Here is a 26,383-nt window from a genome sequence, read left to right on the forward strand (position 1 = left end):
TCCCTGGTTTTTCCCTCTTGGAGTAAGAAAGCATTTAACTTTGTTTTTGTTTTTGTTTTGTTATATGAACCCATAGTTAAGAGACTTTGGATAATTAAAGAGATGGGACTTTTAAAGTTTTTAAATTTTTAAGACTGGGACTTTTAAAAGTTAGGATGTTTTATACTGTGATATTAATAGTAACATATCATCTTGGGGATAAATGAGAAAGGAAAGGTTCTAGTTGAAAGGTGACATGTTTGTGTGTCAAGTCAACTCGCTACAAGTTAGTCATTGCAGAGAAGAAAACTCAACTGAGAAAACACCCCACCAGATCAGCCTGCAAACAAATCTGCAAGGCTTTTTCTTTGGTTGATGATTGATGTGGGAGGGCCCAGCTCACGGTGGTTAGTGTCACCCCGAGCTAATGTTCCTTAGCGGTGTTTTTCAACCTTCCTAATGCTGCAACCCTTTAATACCAGTTTCTCATGTTGTGGTAACTCCAACCATAAAATTATTTATTCCTACTTCAGAATTGTAATTTTGCTACTATTATAGATTGTAATGTAAATATCTGATATACAGGATGTAGCAGTTTGAATGTAATTGCCCCCATAAAATCATAGTGAGTGGTACTATTAGGAGATGTGGTTTGTTGGAGTAGGTATGGCCGTGTTAGAGAAAGTGTGTCACTGTGGAGGCAGGCTTTGAGGTCTCACATATGCTCAAGTCACACCCAGTGTCTCAGACCACTTCCTGTTGCATGTGGGTCAAGATGTAGGACTCTCAGCTCCTTCTTCAGCATCATGTCTGCCTGCACACCACAACACACCATTATGATAATGAACTAAACCTCTAAAAATATAAACTATCTCAATTAAATGTTTTTTTTCCTTTTTAAAGGTTGCTGTGGTCACAGTGTCTCTTCACAGCACTAGAAACCCTAACTAAGAAACAAGATATGTGATATGCAAAGGGATTGTGACCCACAGGTTGAGAACCACTGCCTTAAAGCTCTAAGAAAGCAAGTTAAGGAGGCCATGGGAAGCAAGCCAGTAAGCAGTACTTCTCCATGGCATCTGCATCAGCTTGTGCCTTCGGGTTCCTGCTCTGTTAGAGTTCCTACCCAGACTTCCCTCAATGATGGACTGTGATGTGGAATTGTAAGCTGGAGTAAACACTTTCCCCTTCAAGCTGCTTTTTACCACAAGAATAGAAACTCTAAGACATATGGTAAAACATACAGCTCTTTCCTTTTCATTTTCTTTGACAGTCTCCTCTTTGACATGGTGATTTTAATTTGTCATCTAATATTTTAAGTCTTAAATTGCCAGCATAGATATTCTGTTCATCTCTATGTTATGCAATGACATTTTTACATACAATAAAAAGGGCATTGAACTCATGGGTGAAACTACCAAAATTCCACAATTCCATAGTTGCTTTGAGCTCCTCAGAGCAGAGAAATTAAAGTCAGACTCAGGAAGGCTGGAAGGATGTTCAGATGACTCCCCAAAGCAGAGCTACCAGACAAATGCTTCCTCAGACAGAAGGTACCCAGGGAAAGTGCAGGCTCATCACTTCTGTGGGTCATAACCTGAGACACTCAGGCAAAAAATTTCCTGTAGAGTCCCTAGTACCCCTCAAAATTTCTATTCAACCAGGTACTTCCCTTGCTCAGGATTCACTATCCCAGCCTACAGTAGTCAGCTGACTCCCAAGGGTCTTCACACTCTTGCACTGATAAGTGCTGGGTTAGATGGAATTGGGCATCCCTGCCCACCAGATGCTAGCACCACCAGTGAGAAGATAACTGCCATCGTGCCAGACCCAAACTCTTACCTCTCTTGTACCTGGTTTCTCACAAGGGCCGGGGGCAGCATCAGAACCTTCTTGCAGTTATACCACCTGGACACTACTCAGTTGGAGGACACAACACCTGCAGAGGACAGAGTCGGACTGGGAGAATGAGTGGCCACAATCCTTGGGTGGTAGCAGAAGACAGAATCCAGTATAGGCTTAGTTTCCAGGTACCTCCTTGACACACATTTCCTTAACCCTTTCATGCAAATATATGACTCATAAGGTAGGTAGGGCAGCCGAGCACTAAACCAGGTCAGGGTCTTTTTGAGCACAGGGCTCAGAGGTGCTTTTGTAGCCATGAAGTACTGCATGGACCTGGCCCAGAGCACCACAAGTAGCACATCACAATTGTCTCTTTGGGGTGGCACTTGGCTCAAGCAGTGCAATAAGAAACGTGAGGTACACTGACATAACAGGTCATGACAAGAGCCATCCTATCCATTATAGCAGGGAGTGACATGTTTGCTCATGGATAGGGGACCTGGGCAGAGTGGAAGCCCTTGTCAGGTAACTGTCTCTGGATGAGGTTCTTCTGTCTCCTGGAACACCAAAGCTAATTCTAAGAACTAAAACTTTAGAAATTATACATTTTCCCTGATCGCTTCTCCCCCAAATTAAGTAGATTAAACACTAACCCAAATTAACCCAAGCACTTTCAAATTGAATAACTCCCAAGTCCCTTTGAAAAGTTGAGTAACAAGGAGGCACATCTGAATACACAAAATTACTTGGGTACAAAAAAAAAAAAAAAAAGTGGTTCAGGAGTGCTGGAGCAACACTGCTTCTCTTGCAGAGGCTCTGGATTCAGTTCCCAGCAGCCACATGGTGCATCACAACCATGTGTAACTCCAGCTCCAGAGAATGTGATACTTTCTTCTGAACTCCTCAAGCACCAGGCACACATGTGGTGTACACACACACACACACACAAAATAGAATAAAGAATTCTAAATAAAAATTTTAATTGCTCTTTTGAAAATGGCTATAGAGGAAAGAAAGTGAGTGGATAAAACAGTAAATTCCAAGTCTTGACAATAATTGGCCAGAGATGGTAACCATGGCCATGTAGGATGGAGGAAGGCCGCTCTTACCACGGGGACAACTGGAGTACCAGTGCAGACCAGCAAGCTGGAATGCACCAAAAGCAGGATGTCCAAACAAGTCAGCTGACTTGGGAAACTGCTCCTCTCAGGACAAACGTAGCACTTGAGATGAAAGGCCTGCCAGATGGTCCTGGGTGTTGAATATGAAACCCAGAAAGAGAAAAGACAGCAGAAGGAAAGCTGTGACTCAACAATAACAGTCAAAGCCCTGGTCTTCAATCAAGTTTCCTACTGAGGCCAAAGCAGAAAAACAGCTCCTTCCTCAGCATCCTGCTTGTCTTTTGTTTCACAAGGATCATGTGAAATTTCTCGCAGATGTTCTCTTCAAAAGATGAGGGAGAAAAGAAAAGAAAAGCAGGTATACTGTAGGAATAATCCATTTGACTTCAGATTTCATTCTCAATACTTAATTTCAAAGCATAGCAAAGTCACCTCCACGGTGCTTTGAGAGGAGAGAATATGTATCCAAAACACTCTATAAGCTATTGTTCTCATACAAAGCCATGGAACTCTATTTGCGGTCATTCAGATTTAGAAAACATATCAAACACACATCATTGGTGGTGGTGGTGGTGTTTTAAGAAGTACACCAATCTTTTTATCATGGTTCTAAAAGAACCAAAGAAAATTCTAAACATAATTCCATAAATTTTTAATGTTTGCAATAATAAAAAATGTAAAATTAAAAGACATGGGCTGAGGAGATGGCTTAGTATCTAAAATGGATATACAAATAAGAGGAACTGAATTAGGATTACCCCAAATAAAAGGCCAGGTGTGGTCACAAAGCTGTAACCCCAGCACTGGGGACAGAGACAGGTGGATGCTGGGAACATCCTGGCAATGGGATCAGGATCTATCTCTTGTTTGTATGATCTTGTTCATGTGTTTTTAAATTTGATTTGCAAAATTTTTATTGGGATTTTTTGAATCTGTATTTATAAGGAAATTGGTTTATTTGATATTGGGATCATCTGTCTTCATAGGATGGGGTTGGCATTGTGTTCCCTTTCTGTTTTGTGGACAGTTTAAGCAGCACTGGGGTTGCTTCTTCAAAATATGGTAGAATTCCATAGTGAATCCATCTGCTGGACTTTTCTTTGTTGGGAGACCTCAATCAGACCAAACTGTATAACATTCAGAGGGCCTAGTCTGGACCCATGCAGGCTCCACAGCTGTCAGTCTAAATTTCGTGAGTTCCTACAAGCTTGGTTTAGCTGTCTCTGTAGATTTCCCCATCATGATCTTGACACCCCACCCTGCTCATATAATCCCTCTTCCCTCTCTTTGACTGGACTCCCAGAGCTCAGCCTGGTGCTTGGCCGTGTATCTCTGCATCTGCTTCCATCAGTTACTGGATGAAGGCTCTATGATGACATTCACCAATGTGAATTATTCACCAATGTGATTACCAGGGTGGGCCAGTTTAGGCACTCTCTCCATTATTGTTAGTAGTCTAATCTGGGGTCATCCTTGGGGGTTCCTGAGAATATCCCTAGAACTAGGTTTTTCCCTTACCCCACAATGTCTTTCTCTATCAAGATAACTCGTTAATTGCTCTCCCACTCTGTCCCCTGCTCCCAGCTCAACCATCCTGTTCCCTCATGCTCTCATCCCCCATCCCCCCCCCCTCTATTGCCCCCCTCATCCCCGGTTTACTCATGGAGATCACATGTATTTCCCTTTCCCAAAGTGATCCATGTGTCCCTCTTAGGATCTTCCTTGTTTCCTAGCTTCTCTGGAGCTGTGGGTTGTAGTCTGATTATCCTTTGCTTTACGTCTAATATCTACTTATGGGTGAGTACTTACCATGTTTGTCTCTCTGAGTCTGGGTTACCTCATTCAGGATGATATTTTCTAGTTCCATCCATTTGCCTATAAATTTCATGATGTCATTGTTTTTTTGTTTTGTTTTGTTTTTGTTTTTTAACAGCTGAGTAATACTCCATTGTGTATATGTGCCACATTTTCTTTATCTATTCTTTGGTTGAGGGACATCCAGGTTTTTTCCAGGTTTTAGCTTTTATAAATAATGCTGTTATGAACATTGTTGAGCAAGTATCCTTGTGGTATGATTGAGCATCCTTTGGGTATATGCCCAAGAGTGGTATCACTGGGTCTTGAGGTAGATTCCCAATTTTCTGAGAAACCTCCATACTGATTTCCAAAGTGGCTGTACAAGTTTGCACTCCACCAGCAATGAAGGAGTCTTCCCCTTATTCCACATCCTCTCCGACATAGGCTGTGGTCAGTATTTAAACAGGGAGTGGAGTGGGTGGTAAAGGGGAGAAGATGGGGGATGAGAACATGAGGGAATGGGATGGTCAAGATGGGGGAGGGATGGAATGGGAGAGCAAGAACAGAGGTATTTCGATAGAGGGAGCCATTATGGGGTAAGGGGAAAAGCTAGTGTAACTTGGGCTGTTTGGGAGACCTCTGGCAGTGGGATCAGGATCTATCCCTGGTGCATGAGCTGGAGCCCATTACCTATGGTCAGACACCTTGTTCACCCTTGATGCAGGAGGCTTGGTCCTGCCTCAACAGAATGTACCTGACTTTGCTGACTCCCCATGGGAGGCCCTTACCCTTTGGAAGGAGGGGATAGGGGTGGGTTGGGAGGAAGAATGTTGGGGGAGCAGTGGGAGGAAGGATGAGAAGGGGATCTGTGGTTAGTATGTAAAATGAATAAATTTTTTAAATAAAAAACATAAAAATCAATGTAAAGTGCAAAAATGTTAATATAAGATGTGAAATTTTAAAACTGCTAGGAGAAATCACTTCAAGATATTGACACAAGCAATAACTTTTTTGAATGGGACTCCAATAGCACAGGAAATATCAATCAAGAACTATAAAATGGAATTACATGAAATTAAGAAACTTCTTTATATCAAAGGAAACCATAGAGTGAAGAGACATCCACAGAATGGGGGAAAAAATCTTTGTAAACTATACATCAGATGGGAGAGTAATATCAAAGATAATGAAGAACTAGAAAAATGAAACATCAAAAAAAAATCATGCTATCAAATATGGGTTAATGAACCAAATAGACAGGATAGAAGAAATAAAAATAACAGTAAATACTTTTAAAAAGCTCAATATCCTTAGCCATTGAGGGAATGTGAATTTTTAAATTGACTTAAGATTTTATCTCATTGAAAATTTCAAAGAATTTTTTGAAAGATTCCATCTCTCCCTAGTCAGAGTGATTATTGTCAAGAGAACAGATTCTGGCAAGGATGTGGAGAAAGAGGAATCCTTATTCACAGCTGGTGGGAATCTAAATGGATGTAGCTACCATAAAAATGAATATGGAAGTTCATCAAGCATCTGAAAAGAGAACTACCATGAGAATGAGCTATCTTACTCTTGGGTACATACTGAAGGATTCCAAGTCAACATACCACAGGGGTGCCTTCATCTCTGTGTCTATTACTGGGCTATTCACAATATCCAGGTAATATCTTTGAGAAATGACTGGATTGGATGAGCGCTGGCATAGTGGTGTCTACTTTTAATATTAGAACTCGGAAAGCAGAGGCAGATAGATCTCTTAAGCATTAGAGGCCAGACTGGTCACAACAGAGAGTCTCAGGCCAGGCAGGGTTTCATAATGAGTCCATGTCTTTAAAAGGAAGGGGCAGGAGGTTGAGGTGGAACTAACAATGAATGAAAGTAATCAGTATTTACAAATCTTATCATTGTGGTCACAATAGTATGGGTAGAAAGACAATGGTGTATTTTTGTATCGTTTTGTCTTCTGTTTTAAGCTGTTGGTATTTTGGGATTCTTAAAAATGTCTTCAGGTTAACATTCCTCTGCAGGCTAAAAGTCAGCCTAACCACTTACATCATGGACCACCTGCTTGTATAGTATACCACTTCATAAGAGTAAAGTAGGTCAAGAACAAAAGAGGTATCTTAATTAGTAAGTTGATATTAAAAATAATTTTTCATCACCCAGTTATCACAATAGCCACCAATCATTCTAAATTGCTAGTGACTTCAAACAACCAGGACTTCTTCTCACACAACTATGAGTTACCTGGAGTCATCTGTCTAGGTCAGGTTCTGTTGGTTTTAGACCCTGGTCAGCTCCATATGTGGTTTGTAGGTAGACAGTCTGTCCAGAGCACAGTCTCCTCAAAAGTATGGCATAATGCAGGAGGACAGTACACTCTGCACAAGCACACTTACTACATCATGTCCTCCACTGAACCAGAAGTGACCATCAGTCACATTCACATAACAATAGTCCAGCTCAAAGGAGAAGGAAGTCTATCTGCCTAAAGTGGGGGATGGAAAGGAGTAAGGATTTGCTTTGTTGCTTTTATGAATTACACATATTGAGTTGAGCTACCACTGAGAGCACAGACCACTCTTCCAAAGGACCCTGGTTTTATTCTCAGCAGCCATCTGTAACTCCAGTTCCAAGGGATTTGATGCCTTCTTCTGGTCTCTGAGGACATGGAATACATGTAATTCACAGACATTCAAGCAAGAAAAACACATGTATACATAAAAATTAAAATGAGTAAAGACTAGTCTTTTAAAAAATTATGAATGTCAAATATGTAGTGAATGAAAAGATAAAAATACAGATATTATTAAGAACTTGCTTTTAAAAAAATGCCTTTATTCTGCCAGCTAGAGAAAATTATCCTAACATTTAAATATCAAAACTGTTTTTCAATATTTTTAAATGTTGTAACAGGAAAGAGGACACAGTGATAATAGACCACTTTTGTGAAACCATCTATCACCCCACATCTTGGACTGTTCTTGGTACTTCTTCCCTCTCTTCCACTGCATCCTCACGATACATATATCTGCATCTATGCATATGTATGTGTTTAGTCACTGGAAATTTCCAGTTTGTCAGTTAGCACTCAGTGTTGCCCTTATCCATGTTTCTATTTAGTCTGTAGCTGATTGGCTTTATTGATGCTCCACAATGCCCTTCTCAGTGAACATGCTGTAATGTACCAAACCATTGACCCGTAAATGGATGTTGAGCTGCTTCCTGGTTTGCTTTGGAACTGTAATGAATTATGCTCCCTGAAAAAGCACTTCCTATCTGGAAGAGTTATTATGTACAGAATTTCATCATTTATAAAAAGAGTCAGCCTAGGTATGAAAATTATGTCCAGTTAATATACATGAAGTATGTTGAGCTCAGTGGTCTTAGGTTTCTGTTGTTTGGCTTTTAGTGATTGTGGCATGTGTTAACAGTATAAACTACACCTCAAGCAGTATTTCTAGAGTCATGCTAGGCAGGCCCAGCCTCAGAGCACTGTCTGTTCATTGATTAAATCAACAAGTGCTGTCATTGAGTCCCCTGTGCCCTAAGCCTTGTGATGGAAGGAAGCCAGGTCCTCTCTGAGCTCACTTACTCATAAGAAAAGGCACACTAGCAATAGCAAGTCCAGGCAGTCCGTGCTAGGAAGTGCACCTGCCCCCACCATGAAGGGAAGGCTTCCTGGAGGAAGAAACCCACATTTTAAATGGAAGGATGCATTGAGGGCAATCGTATGCTCACAGAACTAGGAAGAAGTGTCTCAATGGTGGAAAGACCACATGGACAAAGGCTTTGAAGCAGGAAGTTTGATGAAGTTTAATTGAAACTCACAAAACACAGGGAGGAAAACCAAGAGTAGCTAGGAAGATATGTGGGAGGTGGGTCTTCAGGGGCCTTGAAGCTGCATTGAAGAATTCATAACTCATCCAGAACTCTTAAAGCTGAGAAATGCACTCATCAGATGTGGATTGCAGAAAATTCATTGAGATTTCAGTGGTTAGGGCAGATTAGTTGGATGTAAACTCAAGCAAGGTAAACTCAGCCTAGGAGGCTTAGACTTGTAGCAAAGTATCATAAACTAGAAAATAAGTAAGAAATAAAAAAGCAGACAACTCTGATGCCATCTAGAATCAGAACAGGCATGCAACCTGATGACAACTGCTAAAGAGATCACTACATTAATCAGTTTCCATCACCGTAACAAAATACCTGAAATAATTAACTTTTAAAGAGAAAAGGTTTGGTTAGTTTGGGAGCTTCCAGTTCAAGATTGATTAGCCTATTGTGTTAAGACTTCTGAGACCACACAGTGAGAGCATGTCACAGAGTAACAGTCTACTCCATGACCAGGAAGCAGGTAGTCAAAGGTTCTCACTGTCCCCTTCAGGGGCATACTATCAGTGACCTAGGGACTCTCTGTTAGTCCCTCTTATCCAAGAGTCTACTACCTCCCAACAGCACTCAGCTGAGGACCCAGCATTTAACATACAGGCCTTTAGGGAACTTACACATACATGTGTGGTGTCTTCAGCAATAGAAGCCATCCCTCGACCCCTAAGAGGCAACCAAAGTTCACATCAATAGTCATCAATAGTTCATATTGCTTAGGAAATCATGTGGACTGCCCTGACCCATCGTTTGAATGGAATTTTCTCATGCCCAGTGCTAGGAGTTTCATTAGTTTATGGTTCTTGTGGGGAACATTGTCAACCCAAGTGGTGTAATTCCATTTATATAGATATAGATAGGTATTCATTCTTATAGATATTATGCATAATTTTAGGTCAATATAAAATAATATGATTTCTTGAGGCTTTATCAAACAACCTGACTCCTGTCCCTCCTTCTCTTGAAACCATATACACACAAACAACAAAAAAAGACTTGGCCAGTTGTATTTGTTTGTGCATACACATACAACATATATATGTCTATGTAACATTAATAATCAAAGAATGAGAGGCTATCAACTTGAAAGTGGGGAAGGGAAGTGGGAGGGTCCTCGGGGTAGGGAAAGGAGGGGGGAAGTTGATGTAATTATATTTCAATTAAATATATATATTTAAAATTAATAATATATTTGAAAATGTTGACAATTATATAAAAGTCTGAGCAAAAAATTGTTTAATATTTTGTGAGAGTACAATTTCTATCACAACTGCTCACCTTTGCTGTTATATGAAAGCAACCACAGACAATATGTAAATTAATTAATGTGGCTGTGATCCAGTAAAATGTATTTCCAAACCAGGAAGTTGGCAGGATCTAGCCCATGGACCAAAATGTCCTGTCCAATAATAACTTCCTATAAGAGGAACTGGTGAGCACATGTTTAGGGTTTTGAGAAAGCAAGCCATTCTGTCCCTTATGAGAGCACCCAGCATGCCTTGCCTTTGTTTTCTAGTACAACAGAAAATATCCTGTCCCTGTCTCTCCACTGGAAAGAAAGTATCCACTGTGGGCTCTCCTGCAGCATCTTCTCTACCCTGACCTGCCACCCTCTAGTTAGGCAACTCACACCCCGGGGGCCTGTTCATGGTAAATTAGCTTACGATTGTGTTCATCTGGAAAGATACTTGTAGCTCAGTAAGGGGAGAGTGGCAAGAGCCACCCTTATAGTTCCCAGATTCATTCTTCTGGGGGCCATAGGATGGTTCTGCCCCTTCCTCCCTTGATAAACAGCCTTGGCTTCTCTCCAGCATGTCTAAACCTTGGTGATCAGGTACAAATCAAACTACCTGTCTCAGAAGGAAGACCTCAATTTAGAAAGGTTTTGAAGAAAAACAGAGACAATCAAAGAATGTGGATGCGGTTGTTGGGGATTTTGTTTTGTTTTTCCTTCAAAGTAAAAACAGTAACAGCTTGGGTTGCTTTATCAGAAAAGAAGACAAGGTTGAAAGATTACATAGAGGCCAACAGTAGGCACCGCCCTCCTGCTTGCTCGCCCATCTGCTCAAATGTTATTTTCAAAATATTAAATGCTGCCTCCCATTGAACTGGAGTTGCGTGATGGGTTGGAGAAGAAAGGGAAGGAAGAGAAGAGATTCTGAAAAAATCAATTTCTCAAATGTTTGTTTTGCTTGTGAAACTGTTGCTTGTCCAATTATAACATCTTAGCTTGACCCCTGATGGCTGTTGTCTGTAGGGGAAGGAGCTCAGACTGAATTTCATGCTGTGTCAAGGACAAAATGAATCCTTAATCTGGCTGCAGAAAATGCATATTCACCGAGAGCAGGCAGCTCGGTATTTAAGCCCCATGTGCCTCATTCCTCTTTGAGATGATTCTGTCTGTCAGCTCAGTGACTCTTTATTAGCCCACAAGCAGCACAGACAGCATCAGGGCTCCTACCTCGCTCCCTCACTCCTCTTGCTTCCCATATTCTGGATTTATCAGGCACTTAAAAAGCTTCCACCATGCATAAAAGCAGATTTTCATGGTGCCCATAAAATATGAAAATTCAATCTGAGTTAACTGCATGTCCACTCCTTAAATATCTGAGCATTTTGAGTACTTTTTAAATTACTTCTTAGAATGAAAAAAAGGCTGTTGTGTAATAAAAACTGGACAAAATTGCATTTCCTGTCTGTCTGACATCTTGCAGGGCAGCAGAAGAAAGATGCTAAATGGTGAGAAGTAATTTTTCAATTCTGGTTACTACTCATTTATTCTGGCAGAGAAAGACAATTGTGTTAGCCACGGAGAGTTCCTTTCTCTAGCAGCCATCAGATCACAAGATAAACAGCATTCTTCGGCTCATTTACCTATTCTTGACTATGGGTGACATGGCCTAATCCTGGCTACTATACCCTTCTCACTGTGCCCAGAATGAGCACATCAATGGGTCTTTTCCTTCCAGTATGGGTGCAAATCTAGACTCACCATTTCAGCCCCTACTGCCTTCTGTGAGAATTAAAATGCCAAGTACCCATGGTTATGAAAATCTTCAAGATGGAATTATTTTAAGTCCTGTCTTAGGGTTTCTACTGCTATGATGAGACACTATGACCATGGAAACTCTTTTTTTTTTTTTATTAAGAGATTCATTTTACATACCAACCACAGATTCCCCTGTCCTCCCTCCTCCCATTTCCCAGCCTTTCCCCCCAACCCACCTCCATCCTCACCTCCTCCAAGGAAAGGTCTCACATGGTGAGTCAGCAGAGCCTGATACATTCAGTTGAGGCAGGTCAAAGCCCCTCCTCCTTAAACCAAGGCTCCAAAAAGCCAACTCATGCACTAGGGACAGGTCCTGATCCCACTGCCTGGGGGCCCCCTAAACAGTTCAAGCTAAACAAGGAAAATACTTAATTGGGGTGGCTTACAGTTCAAAGGTTCAGTCCATTATCATCATGGTAGGATATAGCAGTGTGCAGGCAGACACAATGCTGGAGAAGTAGCTGAGAGTCCTACATGTTGCAGGCAACAGAAAGTGGTCTTAGTTCACAATGAGGGAAGCTTGAGCAAAAAAGACCTCAAAGCCCAACCCCGCAGAGACACACTTACTTTAACAAGGCCACACCTCCTAATGGTGCCACACCCTCTGGGGGCTATTTTCTTTCAAACCACCACAAGTCTCATGCCTCTAATAAGCATTTGTAATTACCCTGCCCACATGCCTGCTCTCCCAACCAGTAGGTGGTGATTTTCACAGGAAATCAGTGTACCAGTCTATTCCTATGCTACCAAGTGAGCTACTAGGACTAGAGAACAACTTCTTGTCCTCTGGTTACTCATATCTACACTCACTTCCAAATTAACCACCAAATGGATCTCATTTAATTAGTGCATCTCAGGAAAACTCCAAGGATCTCAAATCCGCTGGGCATAGAAAGGGATTGGAGAGATGGTTCTGTAGTTAAGAGCACTAGCTTGCAGAGGACATGGGTTCAATTCCCAGCACCCACAGGCAGCTCACAACTGTCTGTAACTCCAGTTGCAGGGTATCTGACACCCTCACACAGACATACATGCAGGCAAAACACCATTACACATTAAATAGATAGATAGATAGATAGATAGATAAAATTAAAGTAATCAAAATGATTTGGTTTTTGAAAAAATGTTTGGCCTCCTTAGCCTTCAGGGAAATGAAAGTTAAAACTGCTTTGGGATTTTATCTCACCAAAATCAGAATGGCTGTCATCAAGAGAACCTATGACAAGTACAACCAAGGATGAGGGTAAAGAGGAAGCTGATGCACTTTGGCAGGACAGTAAACTGGTACAGGCACTGTGACAGTTGATGTGGAGGTTCCCCCAACAATGAATAGAACTACAATATAGTGACTGTGTGACTATTGTCTCTGCCTCCTGAGTGCTGGAATTATAAGCTCATGTTTCCATACCTGGTGTGAGTCTTGATGATTAAATAATTTCCCAAAGCTTTTATCTAAAATTGTTGGCATTGGGTATTAGGTTTTAAATATGAATTTAGAAGGGATATTAAAATTCATATAATAACAAATATAAAATGAGATAATATAAAACTCAGTGATATGTGTTCATATTATTATTATTATAGTTGCAAATTTATCTTCCCAGCTAGATTTTTAAGCTCCCTGGGAGTGTGTTTTCACTCCTAGAGTCCCATTCATTTCTCCTTATCTATTTTTCTCTCATCTTTAATAATGACATAATGGGTACATGTCTTCCCAACCACAGACTGTACTCAGTTTTTACTGTAGCCTAGTGAGCTAAGTTACGGACAATGGTAGGGAACGGAGGCAGAGAGAGCAGTTTTGTACCAAGATCTCTCCAAGATGTGTGTGGCCCCACATGGTCTTGGTATGTAGTATAAGTCAGTCTCAAAAAGCAAATATGATAGCAATATATCAATGACCAAAATAACAAGATTCCACCATGTCAAATGGGAGTAATTACCTCATAAAAGTGTAAGATGTTCTCTTACCCTTGTTGTTTTATCAAGTTGGAACCCAGCGATGAGGAGTCAGCTACGAAACAGAGTGAACTCTCACCAGACACAATATGGACTACCATAATCTTGGACTTCCCAGACTCCCTCCAGAATAAATTTCTGTTGTTTATAAGGCACCCAGTCTAAAGTATTTTTAATAGCAACTTAGTAGACTAAAATAGGATCTTAAAAGCCACCCGAGAGTTAGAAAGACTAGCTGATTGATTTAAGGTAAAGCTTAAATTAGCAAACTATAGGCTTGGGCACAGTGTTGCCACTCACCAGTTGATTCAAATTAGACTTTATTTGGACATAGTCATGTTTGTTCATTTTCATACTGTGTAGGGTTGCATTGCAACCAAACTGAGTAACTGCAATGGAGACCAGATGATCGTATGAAGCTTACAATACCTATGATCTGGTCTTTCTCAGAAAGGTTTAGCCAACTTTGCCATATTGCTAGCATATTGGGGACAATTAGATGAGAATACACAAAGTAGATGATAGTGTGGAAGAGGACATGCAAGGCAAGAGAGTGGGGAGTCCAGGAAGAACTCTAAGAGAAACTCAAGATTTACTTCTGGCTCTATGGCCAACAGAAATGTAGTAGGAGGAAGATTTTGTGACAAGGCTTAGCACTGTGAAGAGGAAGTGGAGGCTCAAGGAACAGCAGGTGGTTGGTTAGGGTAGGATAAGGGACAGAGAAGGTGCTGGGGAAATGAACAAGGCTATGAGGAATAACAGCAGTACCTACCCATTGACAAGCATTTATCAAACTTAGCTAGTCACCATAGTCATTTGGGGCTCTTAAAATGTAAGATTCTATGGACCCATTGTAAGCCTGCCCAACCAAGAGCTGTACCTTAAAGAAGCTCGCACAAGATTCAGGGGGACAGGCGAGAAGGGGAGGGAGGAAGTGGTGAAAGGCTAATCAAAACTAAGGATGTATGAAAAGCCCTTATGGAAACCCAGTATTTGATATGCTAATTTAAATATATAATTTACAGTAAGCAGTTTGAATGGAGGGACCCTGCCTGGGCAGACAGTGCTTTCTTTGAGGATATGAATCATTAAGTAAAAACATCAATGGCAGGTATTGGATATCTCCCCACAAGGATGCTCCAAAGGCCTCCAAAACAACACATGCTATTGCCATTGCTCACAATTGCCTATCATAACTAGATGGTAAGATCTAACTATGGAAGACACAATACACTTTGGATATAGGACATAGAAAAATCAAGCTGATATTGACCTGAAATTTGTCTTCATGCTAGTTAGTTCTCATATTGCCAAAAGGTGCTACAAAGGATGCTAGAGGAGAAAAGGCATCAATGAACTTACCCAACAGTGGACCCTGCATACTACATCCTGGAAAAATATATTACTGGTATCATAGTGGTATGATTGTTGTGGGATAACTAATCCTTGCATTTGAGGCCTGGTGCACAGGAGAGAATTCATGCTTGATACTATAAACAGGTTCAAAAGCCATTGGCTTGGGAAGTCATAGGTTTTAGGGATATGGAGAGGAACCTACTATCTGTTGTTTTGCTGAACAAACATGCCAAGCTGCTTTCTAAATATTTATGTTTGTACTGATGCATTAATGTTGTTCTCAATCTTGGTCAGAGAAGCTTCTTTTTGTAATGGGAATAGTCAATGCAGAGAGTCAGAACTGTTCGAAGTTCTAAAAATAAATTACAGTTGAATACTCAGCCCTAAATAGGATTACTATACCAACTTCTGTAAGGTTTAGGAACCATTGTGCGAAAGGAAAACAGAATGAACACAAGAGCTGGAGGGTGAGAACAAAGGCTGTGAAATGTTTTCTTCTGGACACAGCACAGCTGATGAATGAACTCACTGCAGCTATGGTTATCTGCATAAGACCTGGACAAGACCAAGCCAATCAAAAATCCCACCATGGATAGAGAAAGGGTTCATGAGGCTCCACCCCTATCCCAGGAGCTATTGGCAATTGATTGCTGCTGGAGGAGAAGCAGCCATTTTTCTTTAGGGGTATGTCAACTCATGGGTTGAAAATGTGCCTGCAAACAGCACTAATTGGACTCAGTGAGTTTTCAAAAGAAAAGAAAAGGACATTTAAGTGGAGAGGAACATTTTGGGGCATCCAGAGGGAGTAGAGGAGTGCTAGGGATCAAGATAAATTGTATATATGTATGAAATTGTCAAATAATAAGTAAAAAAAATTTTTTTAAATAAGCTCCTACAAGATTCTGGCCCATAATGGCTTAACAGAGTAGGAGGAGAAGGGAAGAGCAGGGCCACTGGACAGGAGTTAAGGCAATAACCAAGGTTCATGAGAGTGTGCAACTTAGTGCATTTTCTACTGTAGGTGATAGAGACCATGGCCAAAAACAATCCAGCCAGGAAAGAGTTTGGTTAGCATATCCCAGATCACAGTGCACTGAGGGAAGCTAATGCGGGAACTCAAGGCAAGAACCTAGAGGCAAGAACTAAAGCAGAACCCTGGAGGAATGCTGCTTGCTAGGTTTCTCCACATAGCTTGCTCAGCCTGCTTTCTTATACCACCCAGGACCACCTGCCCAACAGAGGCACTACCTCAGTGTGACCACCTGCCCAGCAGTGGCACTACCTCAGTGTGACTACCTTCCCAGTGGTGGCACTACCTCAGTGTGCTGGGCCCTCCCAAATCAATCATTAATCAAGAAAATGCTCTACAGTTTTGCCTACCGGAAATCTGGTGGAAGCATTTTCTCAAATGAAGTTCCTCTTCCCAGGTACGTCTTGGTTTACATTGAACTGTCAAAAAAAAACAGCTGCCACAGTGTGCAACCGTGTATTGTGACATCACACAATGTATTGTGATAAGGTAATAGAAGGGAAGAAGGAAATGAGAGTATTGCTTGTGATCAGTGCAGTGAGGAGAGAGAGCCCGGCTCAGGTGGACATGGTTAATAGGTGGACCTAGTAAGATCTCTCGATTCTTACATCTCGAACTTGAATGAAAACTTGGACTTCATCTAGCATCAAATTCCATATATTATCTGGGGGATTTGGGAAGGATTTTGATACCCCAGATGATTTAAGTGGAACTGCCTTAGAAATAACCAAACCTGGGACTAGAGAGATGGGTCAGAGGTTAAGGGCACTTGTTCTTCCAGAAGACACCTCTTGGTGGCCCACAACCGTCTTTAACTGCAGTTCCAGCATATCTGATGCCTTCTTTCGACCTCTGCTGGCACCAGGCACGCACTCATATACATAAAATAAACAAACCTGAGACAAAATACTTAACCAAACTTTTGCAAAGATCAAAAGATGAAAAATTTATGCTAAACAATTTTGGTTGCTTTTTTCTGGCCCTTGAAGAATTTTTCTGTTTATGAGAAAAAATTCACTGTCCCCCATAAAATAACTGATTTCTGGGGGTTTTTTGCATAAAAGTAGGACATTTTAAACTCCTGTTTTCTTGTTTTTATGAATCTGGATAGAATTCTCCAATCACCCATAAAAATAAAATGAAAAATGAAATAAAATAAAAAACTGGTGGAAGAAATGGAGTTGGGTAAAGTCCAGTTGTACAGTGTTCTTACTTAGTATGAAGCAGTTACAGAAATTCATCCTTCACCTCATTAATTGGAGAAATAAAACATAAGGTTAGAATTTAAATGATAAACTGTAGAAAGGGGGAAAAAGATACAATTCAAAGATCTGACAAGGTAAAAAAAAAAGCAATTAAGCAAAACATTGCAAGATTAAATGCTCCCTGCTATTCTATGTTCTTCAGATTTTTCATCTGACTATGTTTTTCCTGCCCTCAAGCCATAGGGTCAAAAAGAAGACTCCATCCTTGAAGCTTTAATGGGCACCATGATAGATGGCCCACAGTTGAAGCTTTAATGGCCACCATGATAGATGACCACAGTTGAGGTTTTAGTGGGCACTGTGATAGACGACCCACAGTTGAAGTTTTAGTGGACATCATGGTAGATGACTCACATTTGAGGTTTTAGTGGGCACCATAATAGATGACCCACAGTTGAAGTTTTGGTGGACATTATGGTAGATGACCCACAGTTGAAGTTTTGGTGAGTACTGTGATAGATGACCCACAGTTGAAGTTTTGGTGAGTACTGTGATAGATGACCCACAGTTGAAGTTTTGGTGAGTACTGTGATAGATGACCCACAGTTGAAGTTTTGGTGAGCACTGTGACAAATGACCCACAGTTGAAGTTTTGGTGAGTACTGTGATAGATGACCCACAGTTGAAGTTTTGGTGAGTACTGTGATAGATGACCCACAGTTGAAGTTTTGGTGAGTACTGTGATAGATGACCCACAGTTGAAGTTTTGGTGAGCACTGTGACAAATGACCCACAGTTGAAGTTTTGGTGAGTACTGTGATAGATGACCCACAGTTGAAGTTTTGGTGAGTACTGTGATAGATGACCCACAGTTGATGTTTTGGTGGGCACTGTGACAAATGACCCACAGTTGAAGTTTTAGTGGGCATCATAATAGATGCAGAGAGGCTGTTGCTATTGGTCTTGCTTACCTGTAGCATGGTTTAAGCTAATAAATGTGAAGACAGTTTGTTGCACTAGGTTTGCTGGTCTCCTTTGCACATAGTTCAATGAGTTTAATCTTGTGGTTTACATCTGGCACTACCAGTGTTTGAACTTCTTTCTCCCTCTCTTCTGTGCACTCTCTTCTAGCCTTACAGGACTCACTGTTTTCATCTGTTATAGCCAATATAACAAAATACCTTACAGCAGCTTATTATCCATAATTATGAACACTGAGAAGTCCTAAATGTTCAGTCTCTGCTGAGGGTTTGCTGTCTGTTTCAAAGATGGTGCTTTTAGCTGTCTTCTCAAGGGGTGAAAGAGGACAAAGTGGAATGTGACAGGTTTTCTTATAAGGGCACTAATTCCATTCACAACTGTACACAGATCTGGTGACTTACTTTCCAAATGCTCCAATTCTTAGCACTCTTAGCATCAGGTGTGAGTTTAACATATGAATTTTTAGGAGGCCACTTAGACCTTTGCATTCACATTAGACATATGCTTACAAGACTCCTTCCCACTGAACCGCATGTAACACAAACATACTTTCTGCATGCTGCCACAGAAGAATTCAGCCTGAACTTCCCTAATTTTCACTGAACATTTGCAAATCAGACTTCATGCACATGTATCTTTTCTAAATGCTTCTATCAACCAGTAGGTGCCTTAGTAAATGTAGTTTTGTTAGTAATAAAGTTGTGGCACAGAGAGGTGAGGGAATGCCTTAAAGGATGGGGATCTCTCATCGACATCCCTTATACAATGGATTCCATAAGGCAGCAACTCCAGTGTGATGCTTGAGGTCTCTCTTCCTCCCCCCACCCCACCCCCGTGTGTGTGTGTGTGTGTGTGTGTGTGTGTGTGTGTGTGTGTGTGTGTGTATTGAATCCTAACTCTGCAGGGATCTTCCTTTAATCTCATGCATCCTGGAGTATAAAGCATACAAAGCAAACTCATGAAGTCAAACTTCTTTGTTGAAATTTAAACATCAAAATGTTATTTTATGACAACCGTGGTACATTATCTAGCCTGAGATCCCAGGAGAAGGAGTCAGGTGATATATTTATTTGTTTTCTATTCCCAGAACTCCATGTGCCCATCATAGACCTCTACATTGTCATTGTCACAGTGCTTCCTGTCCCCATTAGAAGCCAGAGCAGATTCTGAGCATGTGGGGTCTTTTTGTATCTGTTTGGAGCCACATAATGTTTTAGTTTTTATCCCCAGAATACTCATTGTGCACTCTTCATATGCTAGATGTAGCTTCCATAAAATAGAAACAGAGATGAAAGAAGTGAACTGAGAATCTGTGAACTTTTTCCCCAAAGTTCAGAGACTAACAGACCAACCAAGGTAACTTAAAACACTTTTCAACAATTAGCACTCCAATTCAGCCAATTTTGATTTCATAGAATTTTGAAACTTGTGAGGACTATATATACACATAAAAGTGCTAAGACTGAGCATAGTGAAGATCATCTCAGCTTCAAGCCTTTCTCTCCCTAATTCCATCAAGCTAGGTTCAAATCCAGCCCTGTTACTTATAAGCTCTGTTGCCTGGGTGTAGCATCCAAACTTCCTTAGATTTGCTCAGCTGAGCCCTTGCAGGACCTAGACCTTATACCACATGGTATAGAGGATTTTTCTGTAGAAAAAAAAAAAAAGATATAGAAATCCCCTGAGGACCACATCAGCAGCCATAGGATCCAAGGTGGAAAGGAGCCTTTCCAGCCCATCTCACTGGGTTAGTGACTGAACATCAATTGACTGCTGTTTGGTTGAAGGTGATGTCTTGGCTCCTTTTCAGAAAGGAACATTGAGAAGGGAGTATTGGTGGTGTGTGTTCACAAAGTTCTCCTATCATTTCCTTTTCATTCAGGGAGCAGTAGTATAACCCAGGCTGGCCTTGAACTTTCAGTTCTCATGCCTGGGATACAGCTGTTCACCAACAGATCCTGCTGAGTTCTAGGAAATGGCAGAAACGGAAGGAGGGAAAGAGAGAGGGAAATTCTTGCTCCGCAGTGTTCTGTTACTAAGTTAAACATTTTGTGCCCATTTCCTGTCTCTGTACCTGGCATGTAAGAGGACTTCAATGCTAGTTACTTATCCTGTCTGAAAAATGCAAACATCACCCAGAAAACAGCACATTCTAGCACACTTGCTGATGGGTACCATTTGGTTGGTTACAGAATGCATTTGTGTAGCAAAGCCTGAAGGATGGGGCCGGAACAGAGAAGTGTGCAAGAAAGTCAAGGGAGCTCTTTAAGTTGGATAATTTGATATTTGTATAAGAAAAGACATCTGGGTAGCGACAAGGATGGAGGACTTGAACAGTCAGTTGGCAATATGGAGATACACGGGAACCTAAAAGCCTTTAGCAAGAGAAGCTCACATGCACCACCTGCAGCAGGATGAAGGAACTGCAGGCCAGGGAAGCTCGGAAATCTATGATCCCAAGGTCCTTTTGTTTCTCGTTCTTCAGCCTTGAGGAAACAACTCAACAGCTACTTCTTTCTTTCTAAACCAACAATTCCTCTTTGTATTCTTTAACTGTTCAGTTCCTGGTAATCGAACATAAAAGACATATTTAACTGATATTTTCCCTTTTTTTTTTTTTTTTCCTGATAATACCTTCAAATGACATTATATTGTTTGAAAATAATCAGTTCAGGTCTCAGCCAGTTATGTATGTTAGGAAAGAGAATACCTTATGAAAATTGCCTACAGTCTTGCGGGATGGGGAGGACAAACTGCATGCATTCAAAGAGCTTTCTTTGTCGTTGGAAGATAGACGGAGCCAGATGACACGTGGTTGACACCGTTGTTGTTTCTCTCACTAATAAAGCCTCAAAGGGACCAACACCAGCTTGCTGACATGATGGCTTCAAACAGTCCTGAATCAGGAGTGATTTGGGTTGGAGACTATGAAGATACATTGTATACATTTATGAAATTGTCAAAGAGCAAGCAAAAATTACTCTTTAAAAACTAGTCATGAATCCAAATTATTGTATTTTTCTTAATGGTTATTAAAATTTAAAAAATTGGTTTTCTCAATATATGAAAACAAACACAAACAATGTTAAATGAAACTGCTACAAAAACTAGTATAAACATGTTAATTACTACATATAAATTCAGTCATGTTATTGGAAAATACAGAGGAAAGCATGAAGCAATGTACTAGTCGGCTTGACCCTCTCTGAGCAGTACAAGTTCTTTTAACTGGAAAATTTTCTGGGTAAATATAGTCTTTCCACATTTGTGCACTTAAGATACATTTAGGAGACTTTCAAGAATATGAATGCTCAAGAGGAATAAACAGGAGTTGATGAGGGAAATCTTCATTTGCCTTTCCCCTGCTGGAAATGCCTTTGGTATAATGTTGCATGAATGTGGCTTTTACTGTTTAATATGATTTAAATGTTCTCCTTTTGCTCGGGATTTTCACACATTTGTTATTAATGGCTGTTGCTTTTCGTTTTTATCTACCAAGCTAACTAAGGAAGCAGGAGGTGGGGATCTGTGGATGCTCCTGTTGTGCTACTCAAGTCATGTCTGTTATCTGACAATAAACTATATTCCTTGAAGCCTGGGACAATCCTCTTAGAAAGGGGCGGCTCACCCTAAGCACATGCTGTGTACTGTGTTGGTCTTTCCACTGGCTACCCAATTCCTCACTGTGTCTTCAGATCTTTCCCAAAGCCCTGCTGAGTCAGACAATACTGAAGCCAAGGAACTGCTAGAACTGTGTCTTCCTTGACAAACTTCTTCCAGAAACAGTCAGGCTTTGCCAAAATACCATGAGTGAAATCTAAAACATTCAATGAGGGAGACACAGCTCTAAATTATTTTGAAGTTATTCAAATCACTGGGGTTAAATCTGTGCATCTGGTCTGCCCAAGATTTCCAGGGCTTTAGTCATGGAATGCAAATTCCCTGGGGTTCCAGCTGCAATTCAATACCAGCTGCTGTCCAGCACAGCTTAAATGCTAACTAATACAGACAGCGCCAGAGCACTTTGGGCTTCCTGTACACTAGCAAGGATTTCAGGAACTACCCCCAGTAAATGAGACCCAGTTCTCCGGAGAAATGAGCTGAAAGAATGCTGGGGACTCGAAGATCACAACTCCAAAGACACTATCAACTGCCCTTTCCCCACATGTCCTACACACCCCCTCAACATATCCTCTTCCCCAGTCATTTGACAGGTTGGGAAAAACAGTGAACAGTGGCTGCATAGAGTATGGAGCCATGTGTCAAGGTGCTATATTCAAATCAATAGAGTGTGCTGCCCTTGTAGAGCTAGACATGGATCTGATTCCCAGGGGGAAGCCCTTCCCTTGCTGGTATCTTTCAGAATACCCTTCTCCTGAACTATTATTTTATGACAAAGTACTAGCCAGTTCTCCCCATACCAGCAGAGTTCTTGTCTCACTCCTATCGTAGAAGAAAGAACAGCCCCACCAGACCCCAAAATCTTGTTTCATCTGGGTTTCCAAGTCAGTCACCACTTTACGGACAGAGAAAAGGGTGAGGATGGAGGGTAGAGGAGGAGTGCATTCCTTCTCTTAACTTTTAACCTGTCTTATGGAGAACCAGCTCATAAATTCTGCCTACATCTCACAAGCCGTTTGCTTACTCATATATCTGCTTAATACAGCTTATGAGTTTTATCCACTCTGTTTGCTTTCCTTGCCTTCTCTAGCAGAATTGAATATTCCCAAATCCTACAGCAAACATGCATTGTAAGCAAAAAGATATAGGGGGAAAGTAAAACAGACAGAGGGAGGCTTTGCCCACACTGGTAGAAGAAATAGAAGCCACACGTAGAGTAGCTGGAGTAGAGGAGTTCAGAGCAGAATGTGTGAGTGGGAAGCACCAAGGTGACAAAGTTTCTGTCGTGGATTTCTTGCTCCTCCGAGGTAATTCTAGGAGCCTCTTTTCAAAGAATCCATTTCTGTTCTCTGAAGGAGGTAACTCCCAATCAGTGCAGTTCTACCTCAGGAAGCCATCCTTCCTTGCCATGCCCTTCCTCCAGGTCTCCCCTGTGCTGGAGACCACGGGGGAAAGATGCAAAGCAAGATGGGCGGATGGAGGCTGCGCTTGAACACCTCTTGGTTATGTGGCTAATTTTGACAAGTCAATCGACATAGTAGAGGACTTCCAAACACATCTGTTTAGGTACGTTCCTTCTAGAAATAAGGCTCCTGGAAGGATTTGTGCCAGGAGCCACTTTTAAAAGAAATAATCAGTAGTCAGAGCAGAACAGTTTTCTTCCACAAGTTCATTCCAGCCATAGAACTGCGACTGAAATGAACATTCCTGGAACAACCTTCCAGGCCATAGGCTCTCAACGTTTTGCATTAGTCACAAGGGGGCATAAGTCCATTTTCTATTGCTAATGATAATAAAGACTGCATCAACTATAAAGAAGTTTACTTTTGCTTCTGCTTCTGAAGGTTCAAGGTTTAGGGGTTACTTGTAGTAACATCCTCTTGCTGGCAGTGCTGAGGTAGTATGAAACATACGGTGACTGTGAACATATGTGTGTGCCTCCACTTATAAAGATGACAGCATTCAATCATGGATTTCCACCCTAGTGACCTTATCTAATCCTAATTTATCTCTTCAAAACTCTACTTCTAACAGTCTGGTTATGTTTGTTCTCTGGACGCCTCCCACTGGGGATTAAATTCTAACAGGAGTTTCAGAGGTTACACACCATATTCACACCACAGCAGGTATGCAAATCTTCTGAGATGATAGTGTTAGAACAGATCTTGGGTCCCAAGAAAATGAACTACAAAATCCAAAGTATTTTGGCAAGAGAAAAGTTTGATTTCCCCCGTTGGGAGTGTGGCCAAGCCAAATCAAGCAGGCAAGCACACACAGCATCAGGCCCACTGGGCTTTTACTCCTAATGCAGAGAGGTCCTGTGCCTCACTGTGAGTGGTCAGAGCGTGGCCTCACACTCTTATGTGATTGGCCAACTCACAGAGGTGCAGCTGATGAGGCAAGAACAACTTTGGAAAATGGAATGCAGCCTTGAGCACATATTTTGATTTCAAAATGTGCAGACCCTGGAGAAATTTGCTGAGTGGTTTCTTTATCATTTTTAAAGTGGAGTTTTGTCTTATTTAACCCTTTGATGGAAAAGACAGAACATTTTGTTTCCAGTTCCCACAGTAAGACATACTGAATATAGCTGCATATTTATGGGGAAAGAAGCTACAGTCTGATTCTCAGAAGTGCTTCAGACTCCAAGGGTCCAGAGGCATCGCCTTCTTGACGAAGGCCATTCTGTTTGACTTTCAATACTGTTTTCAGGGCAATTACTTTTTAAGTAGTCAACTTTCTGATGTTCTCAAATGAAAGATGTAGGAGACCTCAGAATATTTCAGGATTGGAGATTTCCTGTCCCAATGCATCCCCCTCAAATGCGTGAGACTCCACGTGTTCCTCCTACTTCACAGGACTAATGGAAACCAGTGATTCTTACTATTGTGAATTCTCAGGTGACAGCCAAACATGAGTCATCTTCTGTAAATGCCAAAGGTCAGACAGACAGATGGAGAACCAGCTTTGCTGTGGGTATTCTCATCACCAGCACAAAACAAGTGACCACTGATAATAACTACTTTATTATTTCTTTCCTTTAGAACTCCTTCTTCAACTTGCCATCAGCTCTGACTGATGAGCTCAACTGGCCCCAACTCTCTGGTGTTACTGGATTTCTGGACTCCACTAGCGGGTATGTTTTCACACTCACACACTGTTTGCACACTCAGACACTGAACACTCACAGTACACGGTAGCTTACTTGCATGAGGAGAGACTAGGAGACAGAGCTTGCTCCCACACTGTTGAAATAAGAATAATCATTTTGAGTTGCTTCTAGACCATGAATGACATATCCAAATCATGCCACTGATGTGGTCCAGCTACTGCAACAGGCTACAGGCTACAATCTACATTGAAGAGGAAATGTTCCTGCTGGGGGCTGCAATTTACATCTGATGGAAAATACACAACAGTGAATTTTTCTGACTGCACATTTGAGTCAAGAAACTAACACTAACAAAAATAATAGATAAAATTAATTTTCGAGTCATGGGGTCTGTTAATTATTGTGGCTTCAGTGCTCTAGATTTGAGCACAGGTCATGACTCAATAAGTCAGTTTTCCATGAGTGATGGATGTTGACTGAAAATCCAAAGTGTGTATCCCAGGGCTACACCCAGCATGGACACCTAAGATGTTATGGAGGTTTGCAAGCATTTCTATATAATAGAAAGCCCAAGGTATGAAAGGTAATTGGCAATAAGCATAAGGAATATGGCAGATGAGTGACTTCTTTGTGTAAATAGAAGACAGGGAAGAGCAATGACAGCAATATGACCATCCCTCCCCAGCTCAGGCAATAGCAAGAGAGCCAGAGGGCAGCAGAAGTCAGGCCACGGCAATGCCGGGAGAGGGGGGGGGGCGGGATATAAATGTGAGCAGGCCTGGTTTCCAGTTTTAACAGGTGTTTTATTTTTTATTGTTTGACAAAGAACATCACATCCCATAAATAATGTGTTTATTACCTGTACTCATTCACTTGAAAAATACTCATTAAATACTTACCATAAATTAGACATGGATAACATAGTACTTTTCATGGTAAATAAGATATGTCCTTTCCTGCAGTCAATTACAATCAACAATATAGATGAGACAAAGGGAATATAATGACAACATAAGGTAAAAATGCTAATGGCAGGTTTGGCACAGAGCCACTGGGTTCAGTGGGAAAGTGCTTATGAAAACTATCCATCATCTTTTGGGATGCAGAGCAAGGAGCCCAGGCTCCAAAAGAGACTGGGGTCATAAAATGGTTAGAGAAGAAATCAGGAAATATAACCAACTTAAAAAAAAAAAAAAAAAAAAAAAAAACCACAGTCATAATTCTGTAGAGCCTGTCTGTGAGTATAAGGAAGGCAGAGCTGTGTTTTCAAATTATGTTTCATTGTAAAATGTAACTATATTTTAAGTTAGTTCTTGTTGTGTATGCAAATTTTTCTAATAATTAGTAAGTGTGGTTAGTAAGAAGTAACTGTTAGGATTAAGTGCTGGGAGTACCTTGGCAGTTTTAGGGTCAAGGAATGTGCAGTGATCACACCAT

The 26,383-nt window shown here is 41.1% G+C and overlaps 1 protein-coding gene across 1 annotated transcript in view; it reads left to right on the forward strand.

Annotated features, from left to right (window-relative positions):
- The window catches only part of Aoah (acyloxyacyl hydrolase), a 212,685-nt gene that overhangs the window by 112,369 nt on the left and 73,933 nt on the right, over positions 1–26,383 (forward strand). The window contains exon 12 of the mRNA XM_036188387.1: positions 24,879–24,970. Within this exon, the coding sequence (XP_036044280.1) occupies positions 24,879–24,970 (92 nt within the window). The remainder of the gene's footprint in view (positions 1–24,878; positions 24,971–26,383) is intronic.

Source organism: Onychomys torridus, chromosome 5 (genome assembly GCF_903995425.1).
Source record: "Onychomys torridus chromosome 5, mOncTor1.1, whole genome shotgun sequence".
NCBI classification, from domain to species: Eukaryota; Metazoa; Chordata; class Mammalia; order Rodentia; family Cricetidae; genus Onychomys; species Onychomys torridus.